The 24,745-nt window shown below is 42.7% G+C and overlaps 1 protein-coding gene across 8 annotated transcripts in view; it reads right to left on the bottom strand.

Annotated features, from left to right (window-relative positions):
- Positions 1-24,745, bottom strand: part of PLCB4 (phospholipase C beta 4) — a 335,768-nt gene that overhangs the window by 112,985 nt on the left and 198,038 nt on the right. For all 8 annotated transcript variants that reach the window (XM_088478044.1, XM_088478048.1, XM_088478046.1 and 5 more), the window contains 7 exons: positions 21,137-21,190; positions 18,956-19,037; positions 14,517-14,617; positions 13,972-14,029; positions 7,434-7,542; positions 6,253-6,463; positions 1,968-2,061 (listed from right to left, as the gene is read on the bottom strand). In XM_088478044.1, coding sequence (XP_088334170.1) covers positions 1,968-2,061; positions 6,253-6,463; positions 7,434-7,542; positions 13,972-14,029; positions 14,517-14,617; positions 18,956-19,037; positions 21,137-21,190 — 709 coding nt within the window. The remainder of the gene's footprint in view (positions 1-1,967; positions 2,062-6,252; positions 6,464-7,433; positions 7,543-13,971; positions 14,030-14,516; positions 14,618-18,955; positions 19,038-21,136; positions 21,191-24,745) is intronic.

Here is a 24,745-nt window from a genome sequence, read left to right as displayed (position 1 = left end):
CTTTAGTCCTCACTGCTATGGTTAGTGGCATCTTGGATATCCTGGAAAGAGGTCTATTGGCTAGGTGACAGACAATATGCTTGCCATTTAAATTTCCCATGTGACATACCAGTAGTTGGCATGGCAAAATCATCTGCCATCATTATTATAATAGTGGCCATTTCATCTATACATTTACTAAATCACTGATAGAACACTTCATGAGACTGAACTGAAATTTACATTTCTACTCATATCTGCGAACTTACATCTATTATGTCTAGTGCAGGGGTGGCCAACCAGTCAGAGGCGAAGAGCCAAAAAATACATGTAGCCAAGCTACAGAGCCGACAAGAAGAGCAAAAATGAGGCGTGGCCTAGCTGTCACAAGGCCACGACCCATTTTTGTGCGCTTTGGTATGACATTTGCAGGAGCATGACCTTGTGTCACACCCCCATTTTTAGTCACGCTGGGGGCGAGCCCAGAACATTGAATATACACAATTTACATAATCTTCCCAATATACATTTTTTTTTAACCTTTTTATTAGTGGGACTTTGACAATCCTTGTTTTCAGTCATTTTTAAATGCCCCTTATACAATGCTACCTGTAGTTGTGCCCCTTATACAGTGCCCCCTGTATATGTGCCCCTTATGCAATGCCTCCTGTAATTGTGCTCCTTATGCAGTGCCCCCTGTAGTTGTGCCCCTTATACAGTGATCCCTGTAGTTGTGCCCCTTATGCAGTGCCCCCTGTATTTGTGCCCCTTATGCAGTGCCCCCTGTAGTGTTGCCCCTTATGCAGTGCCCCCTGTATTTGTGCCCCTTGTATTTGTGCCCCTTATGCAGTGCCCTCTGTATTTGTGCCCCTTATGCAGTGCCCTCTGTATTTGTGCCCTTATGCAGTGCCACCTTTAGTTTTGCCCCTTATGAAGTGCCCCTTGTATTTGTGCCCCTTATGCAGTGCCCCCTGTATTTGTGCCCCTTATGCAGTGCCCCCTGTATCTGTGCCCCTTATGCAGTGCTCCTTTATTTGTTTCCCTTATGTAGTGCCCCCTGTATGTAGTGCCCCCTGTATGCAGTGCTCCCTGTAGTTATGGCCCTTATGCAGTGCCCCTTATGCAGTGCCATCTGTAGTTGTGCCCGTTATGCAGTGCTCCCTGTAGTTATGGCCCTTATGCAGTGCCCTTGTATTTGTTCCCCTTATGCAGTGCCATCTGTAGTTGTGTCCCTTATGCAGTGCCCCCTGTAGTATTGCCCCTTGTGCAGTGCCCCCTGTATTTGTGCTCCCCATATTTGTTTCCCTTATGCAGTGCCCCCTGTATTTGTGTCCCTTATGCAGTGCCCACTGTAGTTTTGCCCCCTTCTGCAGTGCTCCCTGTATTTGTGCCCCTTGTATTTGTGTCCCTTATGCAGTGCCCCCTGTATCTGTGCCCCCTGTAGTTATGACCCTTATGCAGTGTCCCCTGTATTTGTGCCCCCTAAAGAAGTGCCCCTTTAGCTGTGCCCCTTAAGCAGTGCCCCCTGTAGTTGTGCCCCCTAATATAGTGCCCCTTAAGCAGTGCCCCCAGCCCAGTACTCACCTGACCATGCTGGCTGGCTCCTGCTGCCTCTGACTGGATCTAACTAAATCCAGCAGGCGCGCAGGACAGGCTCCTCACATTGCGGATGACGTCATGATGTCACCCGTGCAATGCATCACTGGGAATGCTGGCCTCTGAAGCGATCATAGGCTTCTTTAGTCTCTGATCGCTTCAGAGACCAGCGTTCCCAGTTCCCCACTGCATCGTAAAACCAAAAGAGCCACGGGTTGGCCACCGCTGGTCTAGTGGATCAGTTATGACTTAATAGCATTTGAAGAAAAATTCCAGTAACCTTTAGAATAATGACAAAATATATTTTTCATGCAAGTAAAAATAGGTAGGTTGGAAGCTCAGCTTATATGTGGATTGCTAGTAAACAGATAAGACTGCAAGTCCGTGGATACCTTAAAGAGGATATCTGTGCACATCGCCTTGCCATGTGTTATGATAGGTTCCTGGTCTTCACCTTTCCCATCCCAGCAATCCAACTCAACACACCTTAGTATAAAAGAGAGAGCGAACAAGTCAAAAGAGAGAGAAGAAGCCAAAGTAACAAAGCAGGAAAACATATGTGGACCACCAGTAAAATAATATTTTCCTAAAACCTAATAAATAATGTCTACTGCACAGATTATTCAAAATTTGCCTTTTTTTATTGGACACTGAAGACTTTGTCTACTCCCACTCGCATAAAACTGTAGGCCTGATTCAGAGTTGGGAATAGAGAGAGAGATAGCACTTAACTGTGTAGCTGGGCAAACCATGTTGCAATGAAAGGGGTGTAAATACATACATTTTTTTTGCATGTAGTGTAAATACTGGCTGCTTTTGCATGTAGCTCACAAATACTGCACAGCTTTATTATTACACTGCACTTTAGATGTCAGTTTGGACACGTCCCTCCCAAATCTAAATCTCTCTGCACATTTTAAATCTGCATCACCTGCAGTGCAGCATGGTTTCACCAAGATGATTAGTTGAGAGAGATATCTCTGTCTATTCCCAACTCTGAATCAGGCCCTGTGACTGAAAGAGACTGACTGAAGGTAGTGTTCAGTGACAGATAGGGCAACCTGTGATGCTTCAACCCTCTGTAGTGATCTAAGGGCTCCATAGGATGATGGGCGAATCCAACACTCGGCTAGAAATGTCACTGAGTTCCTACTGAGGTATATAGGTATAGAGTAAAGAGCGTAGCACGTCTTGAAACCTAGACTAGGAAGGCGATACTGGTTCTCGGAGTAGAGTGCTCTCACTTGTAGTGTCCGCACCGCTTTGTCAATACATTCGTTATTGCATGGTGCCCAGGTATTTCTGGACATAAGTATTGCCTGGCATTATAATCTTGTTAGCTTAGTGTAAACCAAGCTAATACTTTTGAGTTATGACTGAGCTTTCATAGAAACAGCTGTTACTTCCAGTCGAAGTTTAAAATAAATTGGATGTTTTACTTTATCCCATTCAATCTTGACTTCTTGTCCAGTGTTAACAGTTGTACAGATGTGTCCTCATACAGCTATCCTCAACACTCCATACAGCGCAAGCTATTTTTGTGCATGCCCTTCATATTCTGAGTCGTGCGGAACTTGCCCGGATCTGTCTTTCCGTGCAATAGGGCATTTGGGGACAGGAATTGGGCGGTGACAATGCGATCCCACCAGATAACCACCTGACTTGTGTGAGTGCTGTGGTCATAGGTACGTGGAGAAGAAGCCCGTTTGTGACGTATCTCTTGCACCTAGCATAGAGCTGGTGCAAGTGCAGATAATATTAATAATGATGGCTGCAGTAGCCAGCGTAAAACCAATGGGCGGAAGGGGTTTCCGCTTGCACGCACCCGAACCCCCTCATTAGTTGATCGGATACTGGAGTTAGCATAAGGTAGTAAATCTGGCTTCCATGGCTGCCTGCAGCTACAGCCACTGTGTGTGTATCTTAGAACCGGCCTCTTTATTTCCACATAGTCTGCATTATCTTTGCATGTATATTGCGGGTAGCCATTTATTTGTATTTGTCTAAGTACACTTTTGGGAAGTGTTTAGTGCATTGGTTGTTACCCATACAACAGTCTGCCTGGTCCATGAATCATACATTTTGTAATAACCTCTACTGGATGGAGTTCTGCCTTTGGCAGTTCAGCAGAAACAAATGTATCTATTTTATCTGTGTCCCCAGCTTTGTCTTCTGGTATTACGATGGCTAACACGTGCAATAACATAGATTAATGTTTGTACATGACCAAATATGCCGCTGCTTTCTGTCTTTTATCAATAATTTCAGTTTTAAATGAAAAACTCTTGCAACCAAATCTGGACTATTGCTGGGCTGTTATCCTGGAAACAGATTTTTTTTCATTTTGAATTGGAAGTAAAGGCAATAAAAAGTTCTGGCTCTCCATACTTCCGAACCCTAGCCATGGTATCTTGGCAAGTGTGTTGCATATTTCTTGGACTGCCTTGGAATGCAGAAGGCTTTATAACTTTTTTTCCAGGTACATTATACTGAACAGCACGCTTGTTAACATATTATGGTTAACACATTATAATCTTCTGCTCTGATTTGTGTTTGATAAATTTTAATCCAGGTTAAGTCTGTTTTTCAGTAAGCATCTACAATATACTGGCGAGTCACCAGTTTGCCAGCATGTAGGAACGGATTATTGTCATCCCTTATTGCAGAATGGTCTGACTGCCACTGTAGTTGTGTCACATTTTTGTCTGAATTATTGAGAATTGTGTTACATGGTAAATTGCCATGAGTATCAATTTACTTTTATTTTTTTTGTACAAAGGATTTTGTTTAGTCGGCCGGCCTCTATCTTTTATACCGTGATGGTTGTTTTGTTTTTTTGGTGGCATTTATATATTTACAATTTAGAAGAATTGAAACTTGAAAGTTTTTTTTATTTCTAAAGGTGCATACACACACAACGATTTTTTGAACGATTATCGTTAACGATATCGTTTATCGTTCAATCGTTGTAAAGATCGTTCACTTTCTGAGTTAAAACGATGAGCGATTATCGTTCATGTGTGTTCACGATTGTAGTTTGTAGTTCAGTCAGACTGACCAACTCAACGATGGAATATGCAAAAATTGTTTCTAGTTGTAAAGAATCATTCATTACATTTAGTAAATGAACGATTTTAGTAAACAATTTTCGTTTATTTTTCCCTTGAAAAAATGAACGGAAATCGTTTACAAAATCGTTCATTTACAAAATCATTGTGTGTGTATGCAGCTTAACAGTTACCTTGTTATCGATTAGTTTATTTACAAAAAAATAAATAAAAAATCATATATTTAAAATTCAGCAATCTATTGTATGACCTTATTGATGGCAATAGCTATCTTCTATGCACCCCGTTTCCTAAAGTGACCTTTACTGTGATTTGTTTTTATTTATTTTTCAATCTTTTTAAATATATTTTATACATTTTTTTAGTCTTTCGTATCCCTACTTGTTGCTTTACACACCTATTCTTCCAGCAACTTTCCATACGCTCAACCTACACAACTCCTGTACTATAGCGTGTTTATTGTGTATAGTATATTTAACTGTATTCTCCTTGTGTACTATAAGTTTAGTTGTATTATTTTGAAACCATTTTCTACAACACCTTGGTGCTAACACTACCCTCCTTTGTACACACATCCTTCTATTTTTAAGTGTCCTTTATTTCTAATTATATTTATGTTTCACTGCCCTTAGTATAGGAAAGGGAGTTGGAAAATCATACTAATTTGATCCTTCACATAAACCTTTGTTTCAGCACCTCCTCATCTTTTCTCCAGCAACACATCCCCCCCCCACCACCACCACGCCGCTTCACTACCCCCTTATTGGCAGCAACTCACACTGTCTTCCACCAATGCTCCACAGACAGCACCTTCCTGCTTCCAGCCCCTTCAAATCATACATCTCCAGTAAATTATTTTTATACTGTCAGTAGTCAATCAGGAATGCAGCATCTCCGCAGGCTATGTCCATGTGTCTGTTGCCGCAGACCCACTGCACAGTGGCAACGTCGCCAATGCAATTTCTTTGAACAGTAGTCAAGAACATAATCTGATATGGCCTACTGCAGGCAGAGATCGTGCTGGGGGAGGTGGGGCAGGTATGTTGTGGATTCCAGGGGCGGGCTGGGGCGATACAGAGGGAGGCTGCTCCTCTCATCTCTAGCGTGCAAGTGTTAGACGGACAATAACAACATTATATAGCAGATAATATGTTGCAAACCGAACATCTATAACCTATGTAGCAATCAATCAGATGTTAGCTCTGATCAGTCTGGTGAAAAGTAGGCTAATATTGTCTAGCTGCTGTCAGATATAATGCACCAATTACCGAAAGTGCAGGTTTATAGAAATAGAAATTTTACCCATAGCAATCAATCAGATTCTACTTATCATTTATCTAGCACCTTCTAGAAGATAATAGCTAGAATCTGATTGGATGCTATAGGCAACATCTTCACTTATATAAACCCGCACTTAAGTAAATATACCCCGAAATCTACTAATTTACTAGAGCTAGTGACATCACTTAACCAATGTGAATTTTCATTGGTAAAATTGCCGCCTCCACGGTATGTAGGTGATCGCGGTATTTTATACCCTTTACGAAGGCTTTGTATAATAACGACAACAAAAAAAAAAAATCTCTATAAAATAAAAAAGGGTAATGACCTGCATCCAGCTAGAAGAACTTGTCTGTACATCTCTACGGATGATTTTCCACCAAACTGTCTCCCGGTAAGGTACGTGTTGTGGGAGGAACTTATAAAGTAGTGTGCGAGAGGTTGTTCCATTTCCTGGTACAGCTCCAAGCGGTCTAGAAAAACGGGCGCATTCTCGTCCGACATCAGGTATCTGCAAAATCCGTCACTTAATATGTGACCTGCAAAGCGGGGGAAAAATGTAAACCTTCCAAATTTCCTTAGGTACAGTATATAAGCACATGTCTCGGTTATTATTTTATCTGATGGGCTGCCAATAGCAATTCTAGCTATTAACTTCTAGAACAGGGATGGGGAATCATAGGCCCGAGGGCTGTATAAGGCCCGCGGAATCAGTTGGTCTGGCCTTAGGATGCTTCAGACAGTCACACCGCTGCCCTTACAGCTCCCCGAAGCAACCTCAGGATGCTCCGGGCATTGCTGTAATCACCAACGATTGTGGCTCCGCCCCTGTATGATGTCACAAGGAGGGGCGTGGCCTGCACCAGGCCCACAAATAATGTTATATATACCATAATGGCCCTCGGCAGAAAAAAGGTTCCCCACCCCTGTTCTAGAAGGAGCTAGATAAATGATCAGTAGAATCTGATTGGTTGCTATCGGCAACAACTCCACTTCTTAAAACCTGCACTTTAGTAAATATACCCCTTAGTGTTCGTTGATACATTTTTTGTCAGACCCTACTTAATTGAGCTAGCTCATTCTCCTTCAGCCTGATATAGCCGTATTTTGTGAGAGACACAGAGGAGAGAAAAAGGTCATAGTAATTGTGATTTTAAACCTCTTCGCTATCAGAAATGATTTACGACCTGTATTTAATTTTTCTAGGTCACAATGTTACTACTCAGTCAAACTTTTAATACAAGTTTTCTTAATGAACTTTATGACAACTCTAGACTAGATTTAGATTTCCATTTATAGAGTACGTGTATCTGCAATGGCAAATAAATGGAGGTTCAGCTATATGGGTCTGGACAGGTTATCAGAAAACACATGTGCAATATGTACTGCTCGATCGAGCAATGACATTATGAGGGTCAAAGGTCCATAATATTTATACCACTGGTTCGCCTTTGGATAGGAGTAACATAATTAAATTTTAGACTATGTCCGTAGTACAAATTGCCTTACCTTTCTTCTTCAACTCTTCATCCGGTTCATACATCTCTATAATCTGCATTGCTCTCTTAGCATCGAAGAATGGGAACAGGATTTCATTCAGGCGAGGATCTCTTTGATGCTACATTGTAAAATGTAACCGTGGTTAATTAAGATTGCTTACTATTATGCACTGTACATAATGAATTCTTCTGTATAGTACATAATAATAATGTGTGCGTTTGTATGTGTGCGTGTGGCGTATACACAGAATTTGGTATATTAAGGAAGCATACAAATAGGAGGATGTACTATAGGTTGTTCTAACAGGAAACATTATCTTGAAACTTTCACAAAAAAATAGGATATCAGACGTGGGGAATATTCTAAAAATAAAAGGATTAAAAAAATAAATAAAAATAAACTCTTCAATACATATGAAGTGCTGGTAAGGTTCCTTCTCTATCATATACAGATGTGTCCTCGAACACTATAGCTGTAATCCAGCCAGGACCCGCGCAGTCTCGTGAAGCGATTTGTCACATCTGTTTGCGACTAAGAAGCATTTTTGTGTGAAAAGTGCTCAAAAACAAAGCTCGGCGTAAGTTGAATCGCATGGGACCTGGCGGCTCACTCACACCAGGCGTCATTTGCCACATGTCATATTGAGGTTAGCTGCATGAGGACACATCTATAATCAGTTCTTTACATGAATTATAGAAGCAAGGAGTAATATGCTCCACAACTGTGATGTCCATTCTCACGTTTACATTATATGGAGATTTTGTACCTATTTTGGCATTTAATAAATAAATGATGTTTCCTACAGTGTCTAAAATAAATAATGTTTTTGAAGGCTTTCTTATTGCATTTCGATGTACAAAAAAATATGAAGTCTTTTTGTATCCCTTATATCAGAGTTTTCCAAACGCCGCCAATACAGTCCATGTTTTAAGGATACCCATGTTTGACTCCAGATGGTTAAATCAAATTTACTGAGGTACTAATTAAGTCATCTGTGCCCCTTATCATTATCGGGCTATCCAATTATAGATTTTTTAGTGCGGAAAATTACCGTTTTTCGCCCGAAAAAACAGAGAATCTGCGAAACGATGCAAACCTATGTACTTGCGCTGCTGTGATAGCCGAAAAATCCTTACTTGTTGGGGATTTGGTTTCGCTTGCCTGGGACAGGCAAAACAAAACACCAGTTAAGTGCCGGCACCGGGGCTAATTGGATAGCCACAACTTACGGAGTACCGCCCTATATGCAGACTCTGATGCACAACTGAGGAAAAAGTAGCAAACTTGAGGTAAAAATGTGCACGCACGGGAAATATGGAGGATTCTGAGTGATGTGTGGCTGCACACACTACCCACATTTACAGTAGAGAAACAATGATCACTCTCCGACGCATCCCTGTAGGGGTGCAAGGCAAGATGAGTGATGTTACAGCCGTGATGTGTCACTTTTCTGAGTGTTCCTATGTTGTTCCAACAGTACTCGGCCACAACGCTCGGAACTGAGTAGGTCCAGTAAAAAGAAGTGTAAAATAGAATTGAAGCAGATGTGTCTGATAGAGGGGTTAAATATTAAACAAAGCAAGGAGACACAATGAAGGTAAAATGGAGAGGGGCGTCAAAGGTTGAGGAGCTTTGAAGCATTAGGCTTGGAATACCAATTTATATCTGGTCTTTAAAAAACAAAAAAGGCACAAGGACAATGAAGATCATACAAGCAGCTCAACTTCTCAAAGCAAACTTGATAAGCAAAGTGATAAACCGTTATTCTAAAGTTTCACCTCAAATGCACTTGAAACTTTGGGGTCTATCAATGTGCTAGGAGCTAGTGACTGTCGGTTCACCCCAGACAATTGCTGCTCACTGTGTTTAGATGGGTATACTGTATGTTAAAGTTATTGAGTAGCCTTTTGTGTTACAGAAACACTTGGCGACATTTAATGTCAAAATAATAATTCTACCTTGGCGTCCAGCATCAGCTGTTTTAAGATTCAAATTAGGGACAAATATTTAAAAACAAATGATAAATAATATGTATTCACAGCCAACGCAGACCTGGACGACAGTACAGCACACGTCTTCCAAATCGCTCACCTACACGTGGTGAAACGTTCCAGATGGTACAGCATTATACCTAAAAAAGGAAAACCTCTCTTTTTTTTATCCCTAAATGGTTGTTTTAAAATGTGTTCTGCGATCCAGAAATCTTGAGGTTTAGCAAATGAATTTGGATTTGGAAGGAAGCCCTTATTCATGATCCAAGACCTGGCCCTATTGTGGGGACTGACTGGCCCTAGGCCTAATTCACTTCCCATTTGCGGTTGGTGTGTTATTTTCCTTAAGATCAGAGACTGGGAGGTAGGAAGAAGCAGAGTGTGAGACTTCGGGTAGTTACTGCTGTATTTCAATGAACTACTTGCACATGGAAATGTAAAAATGAATGTTAATTATCTTTTAAGACAGTTATCCACTTGTAATACAAATACAATAATACTTTTATGGATAACTCTATTGTACGATTTCATTGTTATTAGAAATACTATAGTATCTGATATTCAACCACATAAGGAAACCTATTTGCAATCTTAATAATGTATATACTGTACGTGGACAGCATTTCTCTAAATAGAAGTAGCAGGAAAATATGACCCGTGTCTTAGGGGCAAGGTGAGCTCCTGTCTCTTATGGGGCAACTGAATTCAACAGGAAGGACGTGATATACCGTTCCGGAATCACACATCGCCTCCAGCGAAAACGTAAGTTTTCCCTTGTATCTCTGGGTACATACTTGAGTGATGGACATTCATTCCGACATCAGAACAAATGCCCTTGAACGGGGATTGCCCGTACACACTGGAACAAGTTAATGAACGACAGAATGATAACTGTTACGTCCTTCATTAACTTACTACAGGTCGCTAGCAATATTGCTAGGTTTGATGTGCAGTACATCAAACCTAGCGACCGTCGCTGGCCACCACTGGAGCGCGCAATCGCCTGTTTGCACTGAGCGATGTAGGCAATTTGTCGTTACGAAACGACAAAACGGCCCGACATCGCTACAGTGTGTACCCGGATTTAATATATATATGTTTATTCCAAACAATTTTTCTCAGTATATTTCTTTATGAGTAAAAAGCTAAATGTGTAAACTATGTCTGATTGCACAATTTTCCTGTCTCAGGCTGGCAGGAACGATGCATCACTACTTTGCGCTGTTGCGGGTAACCTGCGAGTATTGCTATACAGCATAACCTCCATATCCGCATTCCACAGCATACAGGCCAGTCCTCATAAGTGATCAGATGACAGACACTCACACTCATTTATTGAAATGTCATGTACTGCTGATAATATTTTAAAGACCCAACTGGCTACAGACTGTTCTACCCACTTCCACTACAAGACTGGGCACATCCGAATGAGCGGTGTAAAAAGGATGCTCTGATCTAATTGTGTTAAAAATACAATCTATAAAAGCTTGACCGAAGCTTCAGTTTAAATGTTTTTGAAAGGTAAGAAGGAGGAACAATTGTGTTAATATTTAATATATAATTTTTTTGTGTGCTAAACTTAACGTTGTCGGTGCTAATCAATTAAATCTTAAAGACACATATTGAACTTTATTTGGGATAGTGCTCTCTCTCCCAGAACAGCAACTCCACTGAAAGTCTTATGTGGTTTATGTGCTTTTTATGTGGTTTAAAAAGGCTTCTCTCAGACAATATGTGACCTATCCACTCCATTCAGCAGATTGACAGACTGTAACCAGGACTCAACTTGTTTCATTACTGTCTATGACCATAATAAAACAAGTGTCGAAATGCCTCCCCACCCCCAGCAGCGTCCAAGTGCCTCCCCACCCCCAGCAGCGTCCAAGTGCCTCCCCACCCCCAGCAGCGTCCAAGTGCCTCCCCACCCCCAGCAGCGTCCAAGTGCCTCCCCACCCCCAGCAGCGTCCAAGTGCCTCCCCACCCCCAGCAGCGTCCAAGTGCCTCCCCACTCCCACTATAATATACTGACAATCGCCAAATGGGGGCTTTAAACCTAATAATGAAAATAATAAAAATGTGTGATGGAGTGGTGGATATGGATGTTGTGCCTATGGGTGGCCTGACCCCTAGATCCGCCCCTGCTTCTGTTTTTCTTTACATAATATCCATTGAAGATTCTAATATCTATGCTTCAGTAATTGTCATAGACATTTGTCATATTTGTGATACAGGTGCATGGGACCAATGATCCAGAGAAAACATTCGGATGGGATATTAGGGCTGCGATATGCCATTGCTCTCCCAGCACATATCTCGGAATGCTTATTTCCTAATAATTAAAACCATTAATGCACCACAGCTGGCAGGGGGACTGAGGTCAGGCTCAATGAGTGTTTTACTGTATTCAAATATTAAAGTATGACAGTGGTGGCTTTTATTAACAGCGATTCATATGAGTGGCCAAGTTCTATATTTAAAAAATATAGGAGCCCTGCAAAAGGAAGGAGATGAGACATGACCTCTTTCATATGGTAAATGGAAGCTGCCACTATTAGGGGTATCGTTGTACTTGGGCCTAGCAGTTCTATGACCCTTTTAATAAAAAAATAAGACAGTTTCACTTTACGAAGAAGACAGTTATAGGGGTTGATGTATCAAGCAGTGAAAAGCGATTCCAGTGGACCAGTGGAGAAGTTGCAAATAGCAACCAATCAGCACTGACGTAACATTTATCAAGTACAATCTATGAAATAATAGGTAGGAGCTAATTGGTTGCATTGGTCAACTTCTTCACTGGTCCCCTTTTCCACACTTTGCTCTGCTTAATACATAGAGCACATAGGGGTCTATTTACTAAGCAGTGTTAGGAGACTGAGTGAAAAGTGATAAGAAAGTGATAAGGTGCCAGCCAATCAGCTCCCAACTGTCAGTTCACAGGCTGTGTTTGAAAAATGACAGTTGGGAGCTGATTGGCTGGTACCTTATCACTTTCTATCACTTTTCACTCTGTCTCCTAACACTGCTTAGTAAATAGATCCCATAATCTTATATCTGCTTGTCTGTGGAGGTTTTCTCACTGTGATAATGCTTCGCCAGCTGATGATGAGGCCTTTTTTGTGATCAGTGGAAAAGTTCAGACTGACAGTAAGAAAATGAGTGTCTGAGTGCCACCCCCAGCAAATGCCTTTTTTTCTTATGCACGGATCTAATGGGAAATTCAGCACTGTGTAGAAGTGCTAGGCTGGATGCCCACTGGCATTTAATTTGCATTGACATAAGCATGTTTAAATGCCAGCTTGGAATGTGGTTGTTTGGGAGGTCATTGGAGATTATTCCATTGACATCACTAAAGGTGCGTATCCACTACGCGACCCAGGGAAGATAGTACGATTATGACATCGTAATCATACCGTTGTTACCCATCCCCTGCGGTGCCTACACTGAACGACTAGTTGTTCAGTGTAGGCAACCTCCGTCATCCCCGAATATGGTAAATCTGTCCTTATCGGCAGATTGACCGGCATGTTCGGGCTATGATTGATGTCGGAAACGACCAGCGTGAGCGTGCATGTCTGGTCGTTTCCGACATTTTCATGCCCGATTTGTGCCCGATTAAAGAGCGATTGAACGATAACTATGTCGTTATCGTTCAATTGCTCTGTTAAATCGGCTAGTGGATATCAGCCTTAAGACTAATGAAACAGAAAGCGTTCTAGAAACCATACCGATTGAGAGTGTGAGTAACATTGTTTCCATTTTCAGGCAGGTTTTCACAAATTTTACAAGTTAAAAACAAAATACTGTAAAACACACACAATTGGCGGGCGTAAGGCCTGAGTATCACTGTAATAATCCCAGGATGATGGCAGCTGTGAAATAGAATCACTTTGGATATTTTATGATCTATTAGTGTACAATCACATTTCTTATTTAAGGTTACACTCAATACTTAAAACTTGGAACTTATAGAGCAAATGCAATACTAATTGATTCAACCATACTGTTAGGTTTAATAATGGATTACTGTAAAAAATATCATATCATCTAATAACAAATATTAGATCTAACAAACATATACAGTCAAACTCTGGTAAACAGAATAAAAAACAGAATGCATAAGCATAAAACAAAACAATAACAACAACAAAAAATTTCTATGGAAAACAAAATCACCCAAGGACAGCAAAACACTAACACGCATAGGGCAACATTACAAAAGCAAGTCGTAAAGCAAACACGTAAGAGCTAAAGGTAAAATGGGGGGAGGGGGGGAATTGCCAGTTACATCTAAAAGTTCACACAGAACAAAGGCAGACAAGCTCTGGCATACCAGTTGCTGCTAAACTACAGTTCCCATCATGCTCAGTAGTAGGAAGGGGATAATGGGAGTTGTAGTTCAGTAATGGCCAGGAATGCATTAGATTGCCTAGCCCTGTAGAAGGTAAAATCGGCAAATCAGAAAAAGAGGCCAGCTGATTGGATGACACATGCAATGGGTAACTGGAAAGGCAAGCCACGGCAGACAGACTTTCATAGAAGTTAATGAAAAAGCTTACTTCATTTAGAAAGCTCACTAATTGGTCTACCGTTAAATAGTCAGATTTTTCTCCATTGCTGAAAAGAAATTCATTAGAATAAGTCAATTTCCATTGATCATATATAAATATATATATTTTTAAGATATAAAAACCTAATTAACATATTGGCAAAAAAATATATATAATCAGGAATCCATTTCGTCTTAATACTCATTCTGAATTGTGAATAATAAACCTGTTTATTTCACGATACTTTTAAAAGCAAAAATTAACATGAATGTGCTCCAGCAAAAAGTTCCTTCATTTCCTTTTCAGATTAGTTTACAAACTTTGTTATTATCTAACCAAGCAAGTTAATCTGCAGGTAGTTAGTAACAGCCAGATTATACAAAAGTAAGTGTCAGACACAACTGTAGCATGCCCACTTCATAGGCTCTGGTGTCCATCTACGCACATTTAATATTGGTGAGAAAACATATTTAATGTGATCTTTATACATATATGTATATATATATATATATATATATATATATAAAAGAAAAACTATATATATTTGAACTTACATTTTTTTAAATAGCTCTTCTATGTCGGTTCGAGGGCAAATCTTTTGCGTAAGTTCATAAAACTTCTCAAATGTAAAAGCAGAGGGCTCAATTTCATCATTCTGCAAAATAAAATTACATTAAAGATACACGCTACTTGCTTGTGTTAACAGATGAGATCTTGTACAACAGGTGAGGAGTGTTTCCCTTTCAGCCCGTTGGGCTGCCGGACATACAGGCATTTTGGATGCCTGTCTGGATTAATTCTAGGCATGTTATATGAAGAAGTAGCCATTGATGATATCCAGAAAATGTGGCTGGATTTGTATTAATATATGAAGTGAACTTGAGGAATTGGCAGACAGTGATATTTTTTTTAAATTCATAATTGTAAAAGTTAATTTGGTGACGATACCATGGATAAAACAGGCCATCTGTAATAACAAATAAACAAAAAAACCAGCACTGGCTGGTAAAAATGTATAAAAATTTATAATAAAAGATAAAAAGTTCCATTGTGTATCGAAAAAAGGAAACATACACCACTAACGTTCCTATTATGTCTTACTGGATAGAGCTTTAAACCACAGCACATTGGACCTATATGGAACATTGACTCTTACCTACGGATTACTATTTGGACCTATATTTCTCCTGATCACCGAATTGCGGCTTATCACCTATGGACACCCCTAGAGCACACTACAACAAAGACTGAGGGGGTCATTCAGACCCGCTCGCGAGCGCAGGACGCTCGCAAGCGGGTCGATGTTCCCCCGCTGCGCATGCGCGAGACCCGGCGAGCGACGGGCTCTCCATCGCTCCGGGTCTCGCACCAAAGGGGGCATGCTGTCGATGTTGATTGACAGCACGCCCCCTTTGGTGGGTGTGCCAGGGGCGTGCCTGCCAGACGGAGGCGTTCCCATGGGAACGCCTACCGTCTGAAGCCGGCCCCACTGACATCACTAGTGATGTCAGTGGGAGTGATTTTGGGTCTGATAGAGCCAAAATCACTCCAGGGCTTGCGGCAGCGAGACCCTACCGCAGGGTCTCCGTCGCAAACCCGATGGTCACGATGGTCAAGACCATCGCGACCATCATCATGGACGCTCGCATATGCTGTGGGTGGTCACCCACAGCTATGCGAGCGGCCAGGAGGCCGCTCCATTTTCATGGAGGGCACTGATTCAGCGCGAGCGCTCTGGTCAGAGCGTTCGGCTCTGAATCAGGCCCTGAGTGCTTATGGACTTTGGGGATCATTCTACATTTACTGGTGAATATTGCTGCTAAATTCATTGGAGGAGGTCCTATATCCAGTAAGACATAATAGGAACGTTAGTGGTGTATGTTTCCTTTTTTCGATACACATTGGAACTTTCTATCTTTTATTACTAATTTTTATAGTATCTATTTTCTTGCACAATACCATTGGATTTAAATTGATAACAATAATAAAATATTTTTATAACAATACCGTCTATATGAAATATTAACCTTTTTCTAGCCAGCGCTGGTTTTCTGTTTATTTATTTATATGATATTATAGAGGACTGACTACCCGCTCACCAGCTGCTGTTGACAGCGCACCTAAAACTCCTTTGTGTATATACAGCTGTAATAACACTTTCATGAGAAAAGTAATTTGTTAAATTAATAAACAAGTATCATCTCGCTAGAAAATAAGAAATGAAACATGAAATCTGAAAATAATTTATATGATATATTATTATAATATAATACAATATCAATTATGTATCGCATTAGTCTGCCCCAACACGTCATATGTTTTGTTAAGGATTTTGGAAATGTGGCTAGGGTCCAGCAGGGCTGACCATGGAATGGCCATTAATATATTTTATTTAACACGTTTATTATTATTTATTATTTATTAGCAGTTTCTTATATAGCGCAGCATATCCCATTGTGCTTTACAAGTGGAAACATTAATAGAACAAAACTGGGTAATAACAGACAGATATATAGGTAGGAAGGCCCTGCTCACAAGCTTACAATCTATAGGGAAATAGGCATTGATACACAGGGATAGGTGCTATATATATTGCAATTTGGTCCAGCCAGAATGCAGAGTTTCTTGGTTGGCTGCATGATCCAGTCACACAGGAATGTCTGCCAAACGTCAGGAGTATGTGAAAGAAAGACAATGTGTGAGGTTATGTGTGGACTGTGAAAGGTGATGTTATAAGACATGGAAGCTATGAAGGTTATGTGGGCGGTTCTGGAATCGGATAAGCTTGCCTGAAGAGGTGAGTTTTCAGGGAATGCTTGAATGATTGGAGACTAGATGTAAGTCTTATTGTTCGTGGTAAGGCATCCCATAGAGTGGGTGCCGCCCGAAGAAAGTCCTGTAATCGTGAATGGGAGCAAGTAATGCGTGGGGATGTGAGACGCAGATCTTGTGCTAAGCGGAGAGGTCGGGTTGATATTTTGAGATGAATGAAGAGATGTGTGTTGGTGTGGTTTGGTTAATGGCCTTATCTGTAAGTAAAAGTATTATGTCAACACTACATTGAAAGAAAAAACAAAACTTCTAATTACAAAGTGATCAACGATGATAAAATACCTTGTTTTTAAATTTGCAGGGATGGTTAGTAGCTTCTAGCTATGTGAAGAAAGAGACTTTACAGATAAAGAGAGAGAGTGCGAGAGCAATAAAGAGAGGATGAGATAGAGATATAAGCTCTCCAATGACAAAGTGATTTATATCACCAGTTTAGTTGTTTAATAAAGTTGTTATACAGCTCCAAATTGCTGTTCTTGTCCTTAAATTAATCAGAAACTTCCGAGAACAACTGATCAGGGTTAGAAATCAATCGAGACTGACTTGAAATCCATTGGGGAAAACCCCTATCTGCCAGTCTGTATGGTCATCAGACAACCGGGTGTGATTAAAAAGGTTGATTACTAATTTGGTTAACACCAAAAGGTCGACATAGACAAGTTCGATATGAAAAAAGTTGGACAGTACAAAAGGTTGACAGGTTCAAAAGGTCGACAGGTTCAAAAGATCAACATGGAAATGGTCAACACATTTTTTTTTCTAACCCTAATCTTCACCCTAACCCTCTCCTTGGTACCTAACCCTAACTGTCCCTCCAAGTGCCTAACCCTAACAGTCAGGGTAAGTGACTAACCCTAACTGTCCCTTCTAGTGACTAACCCTAACTGTCCCTTTTAGTGACTAACCCTAACTGTCCTTTCTAGTACCTAACCTTAATCCACCGGTAAGTGCCTAACCCTCCCTCCTAGTGCCTAACCCTAACCCTCTGGTAAGTGCCTAACCCTAACCCTCCGGCAAGTGTCTAACCCTAACCGCCGGGGTAAGTGCCTAACCTTAACCGTCCCTCCTAGTGCCTAACCTTAACCGGCCCTCCTAGTGTCTAACCCTAATCCTCCGGCAAGTGCCTAACCCTAAACGCTGGAGTAAGTGCCTAACCTTAACCGTCCCTCCTAGTGCCTAACCTTAACCGGCCCTCCTAGTGCCTAACCCTAACCAGCCCTAATAGTGCCTAACCCTAATCCTCCGGTAAGTGTCTAACCCTTCCTCCTAGTGCCTAACCCTCTGGTAAGTGTCTAACCCTAACCCTCCGGCAAGTGCATAACCCTAACCACCGGGGTAAGTGCCTAACCTTAACCGTCCCTCCTAGTGCCTAACCTTAACCGTCCCTCATAGTGCCTAACCCTAACCGGCCCTCCTAGTGCCTAACCGTAACTCTCCAGTAAGTGCCTAACCCTAACTCTCCAGTAAATGCCTAACCCTAATTCTCCAGTAAGTGCCTAACCCTAACAAAAAAAAAAAAAAAAACATGTGTCGACCATTCCGTGTCATTCATTTCCATGTTGTTCTTTTGAACATGTTGACATTTGTCATGTCAACCTCCTTCCATGTCGACCTTTTGGTGTTAACCAAATCATTGTTGTCCTTTTGTATGGAACCCCAGCGGACCACAATAACTGAGTCCAGGTATTTTGTTCGGTTTTGCAAACTGGCGCTTGAAACATTGCATCATTTTTATGGATCCCTGGATAGAAAACCAGCACGACTCTGCAAAAAACGGGGCTGGATGAATTGTATGCTATAATAACTAGAGATGTATTTTAAATGATTGTTTTGAAAAAAGAAATAAACCACTATAGTTGTTTGCAGAGTTGGAATACACATGATTTCTCTGCTTACTTGTGTCGTGCTTTGCAACTACAAAGGTGTAGCATTATGTAGGTCTGAATGGGAGCAATGCATTACAGCTTATACCCCCAGCCGCTGTTATATTGTAAGGAGACAAGTAGAAAGTATTAGAAGAGAAATGAAAAGAAATAACTGGAATTATGACACAAATAAGAAATGCTGATGGACAAAGGTAGTCAATCAAAATGATTTCCAGCTTCTACATTGTATCTGAATTATTTAAGAGGACAGAGATACATTAAACATGATTAAATACCTTTCCACTTGGAAGACCTAATTCTTTAAGAACTTGAAAGATCACTTTTTCTGTTTTTCCTGATGCAAATGTCCTTGTAATACTAGAAAATAAACAAAGATACAAACTGTCAAATAAACAAAAGCAATAAAAACAATAGCGCATCTCAACACTGCAGTAACTCTTGGTTTGGTTTAAGGCTTTGTCATTGAAAAATTATTCATACTGTATATAAAATAAAACAAAACACATTAAATTTCAATGCTAACTGGATTCTGAGACATAAAATGAAATACAAAGTTTTACTTAATTCTGCTCAGTAAACCCAGCGGTCCTCCAGGTCCCCCAATGCAACTAACCAGTTTGTTAGAACCTGGTTTGAATTGTCAAAGATCCGTCCCATTTAGAAAAATGTGACAATGATGGGGAGGAGCTTTGACAAGTACAAACAATGCTGCAGCATCTAAAAAAGTTTATTTCCTACTCAGGCTTAGGCCTCCTAGAAGACAAAGGTTGATAAAGACACCGGACCTCATTCAGAGTCGGTCGTAAGCGGACGCTCGGTTGTACGCATCCGATGTTTCCAAACCACGCATGCGTACGGTTAGTTGTGCGCATGTGCGTACGAGACCTTGCGATCCAAAATGCTGTCGATCGTTTTGGCTTACGAGCAGGAAGTGGCTTCCGAGAGTTGATTGACATGAAAGGCCGTTTGTGGGTGTTGACGGGGGTGGTGATCTAAAAACGCAGGCGTTCCTCACCGTTTTCAGGGCGTTTTAGGGGCGTACATAAATTTCCAGCTACGACCGACATAGAAGGCCGGAAGTAGTAAAACGTCACTCTGCGACCAGGTTCGAGGCCTGGGTGATCTTACAGCTTGAGGTTGGGTATGTGCTCTCTCAAGCACTAGAGTACAATCGATAATATCGAATGTGACTGATGTTATGTTTGATGTTTCTATTTTGTGCCACACAATGCAAGCAGCTAATAATCGTTTGTTGTTGCTAATAACACCGCTAATTGGCTTGTAATTGATCCAGTTGCGTTAGCATTAGCGAATAATAAGAATAAATAAGGGGATGGCTTATTCTATGCGTTTTTTTGTTAATTTTTTATGTATTTGCACACAACACAAGCGGCCGCAACCATCAGAAGAAAATTAACATACAGCGACTGACAACGATCGACTCGATCGCTAGCTGCTATCACTCGTTATCTAGAGGAGGTGCTTTGTTCATGTATGGGTGTCACTTTGGTTGCGATCGCCCGGTCGTGCGATTGTATTTTTTTCTGATTCTCGATCGTTAGGCGTACGACCGAGCAGCCGCTTACGACCAACTCTGAATGAGGTCCACTGTCCTCAGATGGACAGATTTGTCATTCACATGTAGCCCTGTGTGGATGCATCCAGGATGAAGTGGAGAGCACAGAACATCCTAAAGAAGCTCCGGGCAGCTTTGCAGGTGGCTCTCTAGGCTGCATGGTAAGCCAAATTCAGGTGCCCTTAGGCCCTATCCCCACTCACCCACCCCTAGTTAGAGCCCGGGGCGTTAGAGTCTCTATTTGAGGGCTCTGCCCAACAGATGCTGTTACAGGCCAAGTTGGAAAGCCTGATTTATCTAGAAAAATAGAGCAACCAAAAGGTACAGCACATTGTATTTCCTAACTAGAGCAAAAACAGGCCTTGGCGAATTCTGATTATTATTATTATTATTATTAATTAAAGGATTCTGCATAAGCTGGGCTGCACCCCGCTCTGCCTCCTTCACTCTATACTTACCCCTGTTCCCAGCGCAATGGTCCTCCCCTCCAGGTGGTCTGTCACATTGTTGCAGTGGGAGCCATTGGGGGCACTGCACGTTTATGACGGTACACACCACTGTCAATTATTCTGATTATTACATAAATTATCTATAACCTTCAATATGCTATGGAGCACTTTGCAGACTGGTGCTAGGTGGCCAACAATATACTATCTCATGTGGGTTGCATTATTATTAATTATTATTATTATTATTATTATTATTATTATTAATTATTATTATTATTATAAAAAAAATCATGTAATGCAGATTAATACTTAGTGCAATGCTGCAGTATTTCCACTGGACTGATCCCAACTAAAACAAATACCTCAACTGTGAATACAGTCGCTTTAAAGCGTATTTAGATGGTCAATATTTCAATAAAATAATCCATTACCTCCGGACTGGGATTTTTCCATTAATATTTGTAAGAAAGGTAAGTTTCATCCAGCTGAAATAAAAAAAAAGACAATTGTGTTAGAAATGTACTAAATATAATGAAATGTATTGAAATAAACATCTTCTTTTTTTTTTTTTTGCAAAACTGCATGTCAACATATACGTATTCAATATTACAGTTATAACAGCTTCTATATTTTCGGCATCTTTTTTTTTTTTTTTTCTAATTGTTCTCTCTTATTTACTGCTAGCTCTCTCTGACAGTGGCCTCCTGTCGGGGTATCTAATGATATAATGGTGAAAGCAAATAAAACAGACACTGTAGTAATTTATTAGACAAGGTGACTCCTGTACAGTAAGTTTAGAGAGATGGAAGATCATGTAACTGAAAAGTTCCATCAATATTAAACACAACTTGACAAATTGTACTTTACAGACACCAGCATTGTTTAGATGGAATCGGTATGAAATACCGATGGCTGAATAACCGCCGGTTCTCATACCGATGGCGTAAGGAGGACATCCCGACAGTGGCACGTAAGTAGCTAACCTACCCCTCTCCCCCCTCTAACCCAAACCCACCCTTAGGGGTGCCTAACCCTAACCTCCCTGGCAGTGCCTAACCCTAACCCTCCCCCCCGGTGGTGCCTAACCCTAAACCCCCCCTCCTGCGCCCTAAACCTAATCCTCCCTGGGGGGTACCTAACCCTAACCCCCCCTTCACCTACCCTAACCCTCCCCAGGGGCTGCCTAACCCTGTCCCTGGCTTACCTAGTTCGGGATGCCGGGAGTCGGGATGTCGGGGTGGTGCTAAAGATATTCGTCGGCATTTCAATGTCTATCTTTAGTGCCGAGAAGGCCTTCCACCGTTGGGATTCCGACAGGCGGCACTCCGGACAGCGGTAAAACAAGAGATATGGTAAGAACTTACCTTTGTTATCTCTGTTTCTACGAAGTCCATAGGGTCCACAGGGTTGACCTTGGGGTATAGCTGGATCTGGATCCACGGGCACCACGCAGTTAAAGCTTTGCTGCTCCCAGGATGCACTTGGGTCCGTCCTCCTCTATACCCCGCCTCCGACCACAGGCACCTCAGTTGGTAAGCAGCTAAGGCCGGAGGAGGAGACTAAACAGAGAGAAGGAAGACTGGAACACACAAGAAACCATACTCACAGAAATGGGAGACGGAAAACCGGTGACCAGCCACACAGCCCATTTGAAGCCAGGTGCCTCAGGGCGGGCGCCCTGTGGACCCTATGGACTTCGTAGAAACAGAGATAACAAAGGTAAGTTCTTACCATATCTCTTGTTTTCTACTTCAGGGTCCATAGGGGGTCCACAGGGTTGACCTTGGGGATGTCCCAAAGCAGTTCAACTAAGGGCGGGGACGCTCCTGTGCTGAAAGGAGTACCCGGCGCCCAACGGATGCATCCTGAGAGGCGAAGGTGTCAAACGCATAGAACCTCAAAAACGTTTGAATTGAAGACCAAGTGGCCGCCTTACACAGCTGAACAGCGGAGGCGCCACGTCTAGCAGCCCAAGAGGGACCCACAGAACGAGTGGAATGAGCCTTAACAGAGACTGGCACAGGTAAACCCTCCTGTGCATAAGCCTCACAAATAACGGAACGAAGCCAACGGGCTAACGTTTGCTTGTTGGCAGGCCAACCCCTCTTGTGAAAACCGAAGAGGACAAAGAAAGAATCCGACTTCCTAACCGAAGCAGTCCGGTCCACATAGATTCTAAGTGCCCGGACTACATCTAAGGAAGCCTCACCAGCTGAAAGATCAGGTGACTGAAAAGCTGGCACAACAAGTTCCTGATTAATGTGGAACTTTGAGACCACTTTGGGCAAAAACTCAGGAAGCGTGCGGAGCACCGCCCTGTCCTGGTGAAAAATCAGAAAAGGAGGGCGACAGGAAAGCGCCCCCAATTCTGACACCCTCCTGGCAGAAGCAATTGCCAGGAGAAAAATGGTCTTAAACGTCAGCCACTTGAGCTCCACCGACTCAAGCGGCTCAAAAGGAGGACCCTGCAAGACCCGCAGTACCACCGCCAAGTCCCAAGGAGCCACCGGAGGCACGAAGGGAGGCTGGATCCTGAGAACACCTTGGAAAAAGGTGTGAACATCTGGCAGTGTATCAATCCGTCGCTGAAACCACACGGACAACGCAGACACATGAACCTTCAGAGAGGCCAGGCATAAGCCGAGGTCCAAACCCGATTGAAGAAACTCCAAGATTCTGGAAACCCGGCACACCTGCGGATCATTGTTTCTGGATTCACACCACTGAAAATAAGTGCGCCACACCCTGTGGTAAATCCGCGCAGAAGCAGGCTTGCATGCCCTAAGCATGGTACCAATGACCGAACTGGAGAAACCCCTAGACCTCAAGACGGCTGTCTCAAGAGCCACGCCGTCAAAGACAGCCGACCCAGATCCGGGTAAAGGCAGGGCCCTTTAGACAACAGGTCCCGACGCTGAGGGAGAAGGTACGGAGCGTCGATGGAGAGGCACCTCAGATTGGAGTACCAAGGACGTCTGGGCCACGCCGGAGCTACCAGCACGAGCGTGCCGCCGTCCTGCTTGAATTTCCGCAGAACCCGAGGAAGCAGGGATATTGGAGGAAACAGATACGCCAGGTGAAACGTCCATTTCACCGACAGTGCGTCTACCAGACAGGCGCCTGCGTCTCTTGTCCTTGACCCGTAAACGGGCAACTTGTGATTGTGACGGGAGGCCATCAAGTCCAGCTCCGGCAGCCCCCACCTGTCCACGAGTAGCTGAAACACCTCTGGGTGAAGCGACCATTCCCCGGGATGCACGTCGTGACGGCTGAGGAAGTCCGCCTCCCAATTGAGGACTCCGGGAATGAAGACTGCCGAGATCGCTGGAATGTGACACTCCGCCCAAGCAAGAATTTGAGACACCTCCGACATTGCTGCCCGACTGCGAGTTCCCCCTTGGTGGTTGATGTACGCCACCGTGGTGGCGTTGTCGGACTGCACCTGAACCGCCCTTCCGTGAAGAGCGGGGCCGGACGACTGCAGGGCCCTGTATACTGACCGCAGTTCCAGGATGTTGATGGGGAGAAGTGCTTCTTCCGCGGACCAACGACCCTGAAGCGATAATGAGCCGGTCACTGCCCCCCAACCCCGGAGACTGGCATCCGTCGTGAGCAGGACCCAGTCCGGGATCCAAAAGGGGCGCCCCTCGACCAGATGCGCTGTCTGAAGCCACCAAGCCAAAGACTGCCGAACCTCCGAGACAACACCAGCATCTGAGAGCGGATCCGGTGAGGTAACCCGTTCCATTCCGATAGAATCAGCCCCTGCAGGGGCCGGGAATGGAACTGGGCAAATTCCACCATGTCGAATGTCGACACCATGGACCCCAGAACTCTCATAGCCGAATGGACCGACAGGCGGCAACTGCTCAGGCAACTGTGTATCCGCAGCTGCAGGGAGGAGACCTTCTCCGGAGTCAGGAAAATCCGTTGCTGACGAGAATCCAGCAGGGCTCCCAAATGAACCATCCGCTGTGATGGAATCAGGGAGGACTTCTTCCAATGGACAAGCAATGATCAGGTGGAGATGTCGAAGAAGC

This window comes from Taudactylus pleione, unplaced genomic scaffold, assembly GCF_031769625.1.
Source record: "Taudactylus pleione unplaced genomic scaffold, aTauple2 ptg000206l, whole genome shotgun sequence".
NCBI classification, from domain to species: Eukaryota; Metazoa; Chordata; class Amphibia; order Anura; family Myobatrachidae; genus Taudactylus; species Taudactylus pleione.
The sequence above is the reverse complement of the archived record's forward strand: the minus strand, read 5'-3'. Positions and strand labels throughout refer to the sequence as shown.